A 12,839-nucleotide genomic window follows, 5' to 3' on the forward strand; every position below is an offset into this window, starting at 1 on the left:
TAAAAGTCGGTTCAAATCATTTTTTTTTTAAACTGCGTCTTCAAAATAAAACTCATTTTGGCGACGTCACGACGCAAAGGTCACGTATTTCGGAGTCACATGACCGGGTCACAGCTTTCAGTCTTTCCTCCGTTTAATATCTTATTTTATCTACAGAAAACCTGACATGGACGAAGACGGTCTGCCAATCGTTGGGTCTGGAGTTGATCTCACTAAGGTTCGTGTTTTAAACTCGTTGGTTGTCATTTTAAAAGCTGACTGAGGAAGTAGAAGCAGTTCGTCTCTTCAAGTGATGTTTAGGATATCCTCGGTTTCTGCAGGGAAAACTCTGGCTCGTTTGTAAGTTACTTATAGTTGTCCACTTTTAAATTATATTCAAATATTAAACTGACATCGGTTACAGTCCGTCGTTCATTGCAATCTTTGTCTTCCAAAAATATGGCAGTTGAATTTTTCCTACCATCACAGAGTAGCAACTAAATAAGTAACGGGAAGGAATAGACGTAAATAAGAAGTCGAGGGGATCTTAAAGTCCGTCCATTTCAAATTCATAGATAGTCTATTTATCCCAAAGGAGTAATTAATGTTGTCTTAACTCATATAATCTAATTATCTTCAAAGAGTTGTTGTGATGTAGTAGCCAGGTAGGATCTCCTGTAGCAGTCAGTGTTGCAATAAATCTGAAAATGGAAACACTTTTTTCCGCATCATACCAGTCACATAATCACCAACCGGATGTTGCCACTGGAACAAACCACGAAGAAGAAGACTACAGGAAATAGAGGATCATTGAGTGAAATTTTTTAATGACTTATCTGTGAACAGTGTTATTCATGTGTGATTATAGTTGTGTTTTTTTATTTCTTGGAAACACTGTAATTGTGAAATTGTGTTTTTTGACAAAGTTGTGAATTTAAAATGGAAACCCAGCTACTGTCTTCATCCTTTCTTTATGTCTGTTTGTTATTAGCATTTTTTTTGACACTTGTACTTGCAGATTTCCTTTCAACTATGAGTAGATTCCTTCATCTCTGCTTTCTTTCTGCTTTCATAGGTTCCTGCTATACAACAAAGGAGAGTCGTCGCCCACCTCAATCAGTTTGTTGTGCACACAGTTCGCTTCCTTAACCGATTCTCTACTGTGTGCGAGGAGGTTTGTCTTTTCTTTCTCTCTACTTCAGGATACATTTATTGTCTGATTGAAGTCACTAATCAAATTATTCAACCCTCTCACTACAGAAACTTTCAAACATTTCCCTTCGTATACAACAAATCGAAACCACTTTGTGTATTTTGGAGGCCAAAGTAAGTTCTGACATTAACAACAAGTAGATTTAATGTTTGCCATTTTTTTGATGGATTGATTGTTTTTCTGAGCAGTTGTCATCCATTCCTGGACTGGACGAAGTCACAGTGGATGGACTCAACCAGCAGCAAAGTGTCCAGTCCAATGGACCGGTTAGCGCCAGTCAGAACCAATCAGACGGTGTAACAGCAGGGGGAGCTCCTCCCACACAGGTAGGAAAACAGACTCAACCACAAACAAATTTATTCCAAATATTTTTGCATTTGATTCTTAAGTGCTGCAGCTGCAGATTTAAGAGAAAAAAAAAATAAAGTTACTGATCATTATTTAAATGTGCACAAACTTTTATTTCTTGTAGTTCAACTCTTAAGCATTTTTAAAAACCAAATTCTTAATTTTGCAGATAATGTTTGAGTTCTTAAAAAATATTCCTTGTAAAACTAATGTTCTGTTGAACCACTGGTACAGAATATCAGTAAATTTATACCTCTAGCTATTGATTTGTTGATCTTTTTTCACACATTGTCATCTTTATTACATAGTTTTGGGTTAAAAAATATGGTTAAGATCGAATTCAGAAAAATTAAAATGAAAAAGTGGACTTCAGGAAAAAAATAAATCAAATTTTATAGAATCCTATATTTATTTTTGAAGGATTTTCCAGTCTTTTTGGTTCCTTGGTCTGTTGCTCTCAGATGAAAGAAAATTAATTAGATGGATAAGGAAAAAACTCAATTATCAGAAAAACAGAGAACACGTTTCGGTTGGATTTGTTGCCAAAACACAGACTCTTGTTTCTGCATTTGAATGCAGTTGCATCTTTAACCGTCAAGTTATTGTGTGCAACAAAGGCTTCTGGTTTTGTGAATAACTGTTTGCGTCTTTTTGTGCTGCAGCCCAGTCAGAGTCAGCCAGAAGCTGCTCCTGCACCACAAAAAGCAGAAGCGGTTCCAGAGAATGTCATGACTGTGGCCAAGGACCAACGTTATGCACGTTACCTGAAAATGGTTCAAGTGGTAAGATGTTATGCAATATTACTGTAAAAAAAACTTTCATAAAATAATTTTTTTTCTAAATATATTTTTAATAATGTGTTTATCCAGGGAGTTCCGCCAATGGCTATTCGTAACAAAATGCTTATGGAAGGTTTGGACCCAAATCTGCTCGAGTAAGTTTTATTTTTTAACTCATGAGTCTAAAAATGACAGTTTCCTGTTAAATAAACTTGAATCTAATCATATTTTGCCAACAACAGCACACCTGACGCTCCAGTGCCTGATGGAGCAGCAAGCGGCACAGAGAATGAGGATATTCCTGCCACCAGCTCTGACAGCGAATCGTCGTTCAGTGACTGATCTCGAATCGTCGTTCAGTGACTGATCTCTGCCGCTGCACAGCTCCGTGTTTAAGGCCGTTCGCTGCACCAGGCGCTTCCTGCAGGCTCTTTGCTGCTGCAGGTTGTGAAAATGTTCACATGATGGTGATTGGATGATTGTAATTCTTCTGGAAATGGTCAACAATCCTTTTGCTGCTTGTCAGCAAGCTGACTTTATATTTGTTTTTCAGTTGTTTGGAATTATTTTGGATCGAATCTTTTAAATGTACGTCGTTCGAACACAGTGCTGTTTGTGCGATGTAGTAGTTGGAGTCCTGCTTTCACATAACAAGCGGTTATTTCTGTTCAAGTTAGTATTAAGAATGATGCAGTGGGAGATGAACTTTGACCTTAGGAGCTGTTAAACATTTAAATCAAGTCTCTAAATCAGCACCTTTAACCATTAGCGCCACGCAGTGCATTAAGGTTTGGCACCTAAATACAAAATCCTCCTTATTATTAATGCTGGTTTGAACTGAGATATTTGCTGCATCACGAAACCGATTGTAAGATTTAGCAGCTAAACTTTTCTCTCTGTGCTATTTAGGATTAATTTGGCTCATAAATCTTGCAAAAAATACACTTAATTTTTTTAATGAGGAAATTAAAAAGATTTAAAGCATTTTCTTCATTTCTTGACATTATGAAACTGGAGGTCTTTATATTGGAGTTTAAAAATCAGATCCTGTTGCACAACTTGACTGTATGATATTAAGTGCTTGAGTGGACATAAAACCAAACAATAACTAGTTTAGTTTTATGTTATTTCAGACATATAATTTCTATATAAATTAAATATAAATTCTTCTTGATGTTGCCGTGTGAGTCAAAATAATTCACCTTTTTTTCGTTATAGGTAATAAATGTATTTTATGGCTGTTGTACTTCAGTAGCATAATCATTTAAATATGTTTTTCATATTTAAATTAAATTAATTGTTTATTTCAGAGATACGTTTGCACTGAAACAGCTGAAGCTCTAACAGTAAAATTTGTCGATTTTTAGTTATTGCTAAAGATTTATTTTCTTTACAAGTAGATTTTCTGTCTCGCTTTATTAGTATGAACTCTTGTGTTTCCCATTTTGAAGCACAAGAGAAATGGGTCTTTTCGTCACATCAAATTTCAGACTAATTTCAGACAAGTTAAAGAATTATTTAAAACATGCCAGTGCATTTTGAGTTTCCTATAAATTAGATCATGCTGCTGCAATTTATTTTGAGTCTTTTCAGACATTTTTACAAGGCTGTCGGCAAGTTTGGAGTATTACTGCTTTATTTTGTTAAAAAGCAATTTTAACCAAACCTTCTGCCTCGTCGGCAGGAAAAGCACCAACACTACATGAGCAGTCACTAATTAAACATATAAAATATAAAGAAATGCTGTTGGTCTCCATTAAAGACGAATGTGTTGATACAAAACGTGCAGTTTATTTTTCAAATGTTTAAAATAATCTTTACAGTACAGTTCGTCAAAAGTACGGCAGTAGTTTGCTGGATACAGTTACATTTTCACTTGTAAAAACATTTGTAGTGAAGGTGAGTTTTGTCCACATAATCTGGAATACTGTGTAGGATGATTTATAATCAAAGTTTGAAGAAAAATAAACATTAAGTACAAAAACTGGACGAGTTTATATGCAGACTGGACATGTCTCACCTCTTATTGTCGCTGTAAGAAAGGCACTTTATTTTTTAAAAATATTCCATACCGTACTTTTTTATTACTTTGTGTCACAGTAAGTTTTCAGTCTCTTCTTGGTGAGCTAAATTCAGGAGATTATGATTGTCTTTTTACGCAGCGTATGTACAGTCTACGTCAGGTTACTCTGCCGTCAGCGATCTTCGATGCATAAAAAGCTTAAAATAAATTAACCTTTGGTTGCAGTAGTGTAATCTCACACTGAAAAATTGAGAAAAATCCAATGAGCATAAGCATTGAAAAATTCTCAACACTAAACAAATTTTATCCAGTGTTAAGAAATTGTTTTACCACCAAAAAAAAAATTGGCACAATTGTTTTCCTCCTTAACAAAAATGTTTAATAAGAGATTAAACATTTTTGTCTGTTCTACCTTTTTAGTGGATCAAAGTATCTACAGTTTCAATAAGCGTATTCATGACTTCCCGTATATATTTGACGTCACACGCTTGGGTGCTTTTTAAAATGGTAAAAACAAGTAAGACAGGATAGATACAACTAAATACTCGTCTAAACTTGCTACTGCAACAAAAGTTTAACTTATTTTAAAAAACAACTTGAACACAGTCATACAGTACATACAAAGGAAGCACCAAATATAAGAACCTCGATTCATTTTTCATGGTTTTTTCGTTTTCCCTCATGCGCTGCATGTGTCACGTGTGAAATGTGTGATGAACTTCTCTTATTAGTGGCCACTGGTCTCACAGGATGTGTCACGAAGCTGTGGCAACAGTCAAAGTGCAAAGTGGTGCTTAAACAGGAAAAAGTTAATACGTGTATAAAATGATTGTATAAAAAGATTTTTTTAAAAATACACTGGTAATGATCAGATATAGGAAAATATTATGTGAAACAATTCAAGTAGCAAAAATATATGATTGTATAAAAAGCTCCAGTGCAAAAAAATTGCATAAAATACACAAATTCGTTGAAATGACGTCGGCAATCGTCTAGTCCTCATATTCTGTCCTCACTTGCAACTTAAACATCTGCAGGAAAACAAACAAAAAAAAGCTTTTAGAAAACAATGAAAAGCGAAAGCATTTCTGATTGATGGCCTGTGATACTCACTTTGAAATCGTTAATGTATGTGAGGAAGAAGCAGACGAAGCTGAAGGCAACGACCCACTCGCACACGGCGCTGGCGACATGGTACGAATAATCCTGCATAGAATCAGATGTGAACAAGTCACAGATACACACAGAAGTATCTGAATGAGTGAATTAATGAGGTATTGATCCAAAAATATTCCATATTTTTCGCTCTTTCGGTATGGAATATGAACATACTTTTGGCACGAATGGAACCCCATATTTTTGACCAGATAACCCCTTTAACAGGATAGAAACCACAGAATAATGGAGACCTTTAAATATCTAACACAAACAGGCTACATGAGATATTAACTAAATGCTTTAGTGTTATTAATTAAAGTTTCCAAACTTTCTTAAACTTGAGTTGTTCAACTTTTAATAATTTACCTGTGTAATTAAATTGGCCGTATGGTAATATATTTATATTTTTAATTCATACGGCAGCTTTCTAATCATGAGGCTTTCCAAAGTTCCTGACAAAATATGTAAAATAAGCCCCCGTCTTGCTTACGATGTGAGATGTTGATTCAATATTTCCACATTTACTTGACACACTTTTTTGTGAAGTGCAGCACCCACACATCATGATGCTGCCACCGCCATACTTCACAGTTCAGATGGTGTTTCTCACTCTAAGTTTCATGTTAATCTGGATTTTGGATTTTGTGATTATTTATGGTCCTCTCAATATATTTGTTCCAGATTTAGTTGATTCTTTAGTTTCCAGATTCCTGGGGTTTAGTGGTTTCTTTGTTGTATTTATGTAATTAGATTAGAATTGGTCTCTTATTCTTCAAGTTTGTTTTTCCTCTAAAGCACAGGTGTCAAATTTAAGGCCCGGGGGCCAAATGTGGCCCGCCATAGCTTTAACGTGACCCTCTAGACTCCAAATTACATCAATAAGTCCTTCCAGTTTTTCACAATTCTGGAAAATTCACACAATATCAACAAATCTCCACATTTTTTTTCTGATTCCACTGTACATTTTCTCAAAATTGGTCAAAAACATTAAGTTTAATAGACTGCTGCCTCAACCTTATGTGATTTAATAGTCCGTAACTGATTTGAGTAATAAAAAGTCACATTTAGCATCATACATTAGCGAAAATATCGCATATTATGCATATTTTGCAAATAAAATATATATAATGCTTTTTTAACTTAAACTCAAAGCTTCAATTCCTCAGAACTTGCAAACTATATTTCTCACAGTTCCATTCGCATCAAGTGCAGACTACTAATCAAGCTGTGGGGAAGGTGTTATTTTCATTCTGACGGTAAGAAATATGAATGATGATTACAGAGAATAAAAACTCAACCTACTTTGTCATGTGTGTCCCAGTGGAGGGTGGTTTGTTTAACGAAAGACGCACACACCACAGCTGAGTTATTGGCTTAGGAAAACTTGCACAGAGCCGATAACGACACAAGCACACGTCATCAAAACCAAGCAGCTCCAACAAGGATACTGGGAAAAAATGCAACTGCAGCAACTATTGCGATGGACAAACGGATCCAACACACACAGGTGGACGACCCATTAGGAGACGCTTGGAAAGATATTACAGACTGCAGGATTATGTAAACAACTCCACAGACGAAAAACACAAGCGCCCCGAAATCATGGACTATCGTCACTGCTGTTTCCTGCAGGTAAAAAGAATAATAATAATTAAAAAAAAAACAATTAAAGGTCACATTATGTGATATTAAATTCTTAACATGTGGAGGAAGAAATACCTGGAAAGTAGCAACGATGCACATCCCAAAACAGGCGGCAAACCCAAACACGAGCGCGGCTTGATTCAGGCGCGGTTTGACCAGGCCGTTCTGCTCGATCAGCTTCTCCACATATTTATATCTGGCGTAAATGGTGGCAGTTCCTGGGCAAAAGTCACAGCGCAAAGTCCAAGAAAGGCTTGCTTTCATTTTCAAGATAAAAAGGGGAAATGTGTGCAGCATCACTGGAAAGCTTGGTTCCTCCCTTGGGAGAACCCAGAGTTGCGTAATTAAAGCAGATGCTCACTGGGAAATTTAAAAAAAAAAAAAAAAATACCTGCACATGAAGAAATGAAGGTCATAAGGCCAAAAATGCAGCTCTCAGGTGGATTTGCACCCGTATCACTGAGAAAATAAAGAAAGTTTTTACAGTTTTGTACAAATTTTATCTAATATTTCAACCCAAAATACCAGGATATGCATTTTTTCATGTATAAAAACCCTAAAACTGAAGCATCTATATTCATTTTCACTGCCTTAACCTTAACACACTTAGAAACTAACATATTTCTCCATTCTTTGAAAAACAGCTAAACCTTTGGGCTTATGTTTGGACTTTGACTAGACCATTCCATAAAGAGAATATGCTCTCATCTGGATCAGTCCAGTGTAGCTCAGGGTTTTTCGTCTCACTCTCGAGTCTAAATTCTTCTGAAAAATTGACCAACTTCCCTTTGTCTGCTCTTGAAAAGCATCCCATAGAAAACTGCATTTATTCTGAGAATAAACTAATTACACACAACCTTTTCGAGAGGATTGCTGCATTAGGTTTAATAAAGATGTATCAATATCAACATTCCTGAACAAAAACACAAAATATTACCAGATATTTTTGGTCTAGTTAGTTACTTGGTTTTAAGTAAATAATTCCTTAATGTCTTAATATGTGTGAAATAATCTGCCAGTGGAACTAATTACTACATTTTTTGATCAATATTAAGGAATTATTTACTGTAAATATTTGCTCCTATATCTTGTAAGTTAGTTTTGTTTTATTTCAAGTGTGCTAATAAGATATTTGCACTGGAAACTAGACCAAAAATACTTGGTACGATTTTGTGTTTTTGCAGTGTACGCTGTATTGTTTCTGATTTTTATTGGTTAAAAATCTGGAAAACAATATGTTTCCTTTATTACTATGAGAAAGCAGGTGTAAAATTGTGACTTCCTGTCATTTTTCTTTTATCTTTATATGTTGACGGCTATTTCATGATTAAATTAAAGTTAAATCTACTTTGTCTTTAGAAAAATAAGCAGAGAAAAAGATCTCCATTGCAATAACAGAAATAGGATTTTTATTTGTTTATATAAAATTAAACACATTTCCAGCTCCGTTTCTTTGATGTTTCAGTTTATGAGCTTAAAATCACATTTAAACGTTTTTAACTCATTCTGTTATGATTTGTATTTCAAATTTAAAGTAAGAGTATACGCAAGTAAAAAATAAAATAAAAAAATAGCACTTTTATGTCATTAGAAATTAAACAGCAGCTAACAGATGTGTACGTGCAGCTGGAGGAAAACGAAACTAAAGTAGCGACCATAAATCAGAGTAAGGAAACCTGCTTTAATTGTTGTTCTACTTTATTTTTTTTTTCTTAAATATGACAAAAGAAACGTACCTTATATAGGGGAATATAATATCCACATCGCGTCTAAAGAGCGCAATAATATAGGAGACGATGAAAGTGCAGGAGGACCAGACGACCAGAAACGCGGGCAGGAAGCAAAGCCCCTGCGTGAACCAGAACATCTCCAAAGCTTTTCAGCGCAACCTTCAGCGAGCTTCACTCCCTTACGCGAGCAGAGAAAACACAGCCATACAGGAAGAGATGGAGCGAAGTGATGGGAGTTGTGATATGACTTATCGGCAGTCACATGCTGGGCTGAGTTAACAAGAATGAACCTGCTGGCTGTGCGACGTCGGTGTACTGTAACCTCTTCCCCAAAGCGACTCCCATGCGGGCCCGCCTACACACACACACACACACACACACACACACACACACACACACACACACACACACACACACACACACACACACACACACACACACACACACGAACCCTTACCACTTCACTACTTCACTGCTTTATTTCCTTTTACAGCCAGAGCTGCCTCCGTGCAGTTTGCATCTGAAATGGCGCACTTTGAAGTGCAACCAATAAAGTCAATCTGGAGTTAAAATTGATTTTGCAGAAATTTGCAGGAGGTTTCATTGTCAACTTGTCAGTTTCATGTGATTAACCAACAAAATGTAGAGTTTAAGGAAAATTATGCACTTTTTCCCAAGGTTTTCACAGATAAATGATCTGAAAAGTGTGGCATGTTTTTATATCTAGCCCTATTTTCTCTGCCACCTCTTAATCCAGGCTTCTGAAACAGCGGCGGGTAGTATGGACCTCGAATTTTACTGCAATGTTTTGTGGTACCATTATGATGATTTTTTTATGTAAATGACAACATTTATAGCACCACAAACACAGATATTGTTGTTGAAAAACATTCTGATTTGAAATAAGCTTCTTCAGTGCTCTACTTGCTTTAAAAAAGTGATTTATATCACTAAACACAAAACATTAGCTGCTTTTAATCATATTTTTTAAAATGTACTGATATTTATTGATGCTACCATGGAAATGAATTTTTCCGTTTTAACAATGATAATTAATGAAAAATGAAAGTTTTTTCTTTGTTGTTTTTTTTTTCAAAACTCCATTAAATATTTGCTGCTCTAAAACAAGCTGTATGCATCTGGACTGAGGGTAAAATTCACTCTTGGTGACTATAAAAGAGCACATACATTCTAAACTTATGACCAGAACTACTTTAGATCAAAGCATATTCAGATGTTGAATATGTTAAACAAAAAGGAGAATTCATGTTTTCAAAAACTCTCCATTTAATCTGAAGAATGGGCAAAAAAAAAAAAGCATTTAGATGTGCAAAGCTGGTACAAATACACCCCAAATGACAGAATTTCAGCAAAAATATTCACTGAGGGAGGCACATATGTAGAGCAATATATTGCAAAATTGTATTTATGTATTATTCTTATTCATATTATTATTCTTATTCATATTCATATTCATATTATTATTATTATTATTATTATTATTATTATTATTATTATTATTATTATTCATAGCATAAAAAAGTATAATTTCCCTTCTGGTCCATCGTAGAAAACTACTTTGTGTTGGTTTTTCACATGAATATGTCGCAAGACACAAACATATTTTTGGGTCAAATGGACCCCCGTACAAATGGAACCCTTTACTTTTGCCACTTAAAATCCTGAAAAGTTTATTAGATCGTCATCGTTTTGGACAAAGAACATACTGTGGAATATCCAAATCACTCCTCTGCCTTCTTATGGCATTTAGATAAAGTATCTTAGTGATTTGTTATCTCCTTTTGAAAGAAATACCTGCACAAGATCAGGCAAGCACATGAGTCTAGACTTGAACAGCTGACAGGAAACATAGCTATCACATGAAATAAAAGGAGAGGATTACAAAACCAGAAAGAAATTTCCTTCTGATGTGGTTTAGATGTTTCCCAAAAACAACAAGTGGGAAAGGTTGTTAAACAGAAACTAAATGTCAACGTGTTGCAACAGAAAACTGAAAGCAGTGCGATTTAACCATGGAAAATCCACAAATTAAAGAAATGAAACACAAACTGGCAGAAAACAGAAGTCTGAACTGTAAGAAACCAGCTCAGGAATTTTCAGGAATTAATCATTAATCAGCACTTTGGACATGATGCAACTTTTCATCAAAGGTTGGGAGTAGCTGCTCTGTTTTATGTTATTTTATTTTCTCTTGAGTGCTTCAGTACTGGAGGATTTCAAAAAGGAATTTTAAGTGTTTCGAGATATAAATGTGTATAAAAATAACAAGACACACACTAGTGGACTGGGTCTGAGGTTCTGTTGTTGCACAAACGCGTTGAAGGTTGCCCAACTTGGCAACTCTTTAAAAAATAAAAACACTCTTACTCAGGCTTGGTAGCAGGAGCCTGAAACTAATTAATATTTGTTTGCTTAGACAGATAACTCCAAACACTGGAGTATAACATTAGAAGACATAATTATATATACTTCTGCTTTTGCACATGTGCATTATTTGATCTTACTCATGCAGATCCTGCAAGGTCATTGTGAGGAAGATCAACATTTCCTCTCATTGGGCAACCAAGTCAGTTGTGTTTCCTGTGCCTTTTGTTGTCCCAATGTGGTCTTAAGAAAACAATCTTGTTGTTTAATACACATTAACGCAATCAGAGTTACAAGGCCTGAAGATCTGACTTCATATCATGTTTTACTTTAGGTTTTAGTACATTTTAAAACTGCTATGTCTTCAGCACTGCTCATGTTTCACAGGACATTTTAACGGACAAGATGCTTATGTAAAATATGAGCTATACATTTATGGAGAATACAAGACAAATAGATGAAGTGACCAATAAGGCTTAAAAAAACATTTAAGATGTTATTTTTTTGTGGCAGAATGTGTTTGATAAAGTTAAAAACCATTTCTGCTTTTCAGTTGTTTCAACCCAGAACGGTCTCGCAATGTTTGTCTTATCTCTTGTCGGAGATGGCTTCTGATAGGCGTTTTCTGAACCTACGTAAAAAGAACCATAGACAACTTACCAAGCTCTCATGAAAGGAGAAGACGCAGCGGAGAGCTCCAACGAGCTGCCCACCGCACGCTCTGATAACTTCCAGTTAGAGCTTGTCTTTTATTTTCAGAGAAGGGACAGATAAAGAGAAGAGACAGAAGGCATGTTTTGTCTACAAGTTCTACACACAGGTCCTTCTCTAAGGACCTCCTAAGGGTAGAGGGAACAATCAGTTATCTTGCAGCAGAGACATTCTGTGAGTGGGTCAAAAGTCTTCAACACAGCAGTCAAAAGATTTAACACAGACAGTGAAAGGCCAACACTTAGTGATATAATACTGCTATGGTCCGATCAATAATCTATGCACATGTAAGAATGATAACACATAATATTTCCAACAGCTTCAACCCACGTGACACTGTTTTTGAAACACATTTTAAAGTTTTATAAATACTGAAGCAACATGTAATTTCAGATAACTGAACACAAAATAGTTAGCTAATTAAAGCAATACAAGACAAGAGGAAGAAGGACAAAGATGAAAAATATAAAATAAACTGACAAAACCTTCAAACAATGCCTAACCCCCCCCAAAATATGTTACAATGATACAATTTGAAAATAAATATAAATGTAAAACTAACTGTGTACAAAGAATCAAAGCAATGAAGCAGAGTCTATTTTTTTTAACCTAAATAATTTGTCTAATATTTGTAAACAAATATCATTACAGCCTAAAATATGTAATTCTGAATAGTAAAAAGATTTTTTTTTAATAATTTTTTTTGAAGGTGGTATCTTATAAGAAATTTCAAAGGGTCCCACAACTTAAGTTTCAAACACCTAATTTTGTTTACAACTAAATTAGACTACCTGCCCTGCCAATAAATAAGAGATATATCAGCTAAAACAAAACACATTGACATTTTTGACACTTTTTCTTTCAGTCAA

General features: G+C 35.1%; 2 protein-coding genes across 2 annotated transcripts; one reads left to right on the forward strand and one right to left on the reverse strand.

Annotated features, from left to right (window-relative positions):
- The first annotated feature begins 67 nt into the window (after window positions 1-67).
- washc3 (WASH complex subunit 3) lies at window positions 68-3,493 on the forward strand. Its single transcript, XM_014981278.2, has 7 exons — window positions 68-217; window positions 1,055-1,153; window positions 1,240-1,305; window positions 1,381-1,518; window positions 2,203-2,322; window positions 2,410-2,474; window positions 2,562-3,493. The coding sequence occupies exons 1-7, from the start codon at window positions 167-169 to the stop codon at window positions 2,659-2,661; spliced, it is 639 nt and encodes a 212-aa protein (XP_014836764.1). The 5' UTR covers window positions 68-166; the 3' UTR covers window positions 2,662-3,493.
- A 597-nt stretch (window positions 3,494-4,090) lies between these two features.
- Window positions 4,091-9,215, reverse strand: dram1 (DNA-damage regulated autophagy modulator 1). Its single transcript, XM_014981277.2, has 7 exons — window positions 8,881-9,215; window positions 7,536-7,603; window positions 7,220-7,362; window positions 6,949-7,126; window positions 6,803-6,861; window positions 5,456-5,548; window positions 4,091-5,373 (listed from the first exon to the last, which is right to left on the reverse strand). Exons 1-7 carry the CDS (start codon window positions 9,009-9,011, stop codon window positions 5,335-5,337), a joined length of 711 nt encoding a protein of 236 aa, XP_014836763.2. The 5' UTR covers window positions 9,012-9,215; the 3' UTR covers window positions 4,091-5,334.
- Between the last annotated feature and the right edge of the window lie 3,624 nt (window positions 9,216-12,839).

This window comes from Poecilia mexicana, unplaced genomic scaffold (genome assembly GCF_051168715.1).
Source record: "Poecilia mexicana isolate PSO_F unplaced genomic scaffold, ASM5116871v1 scaffold_23, whole genome shotgun sequence".
NCBI classification, from domain to species: domain Eukaryota; kingdom Metazoa; phylum Chordata; class Actinopteri; order Cyprinodontiformes; family Poeciliidae; genus Poecilia; species Poecilia mexicana.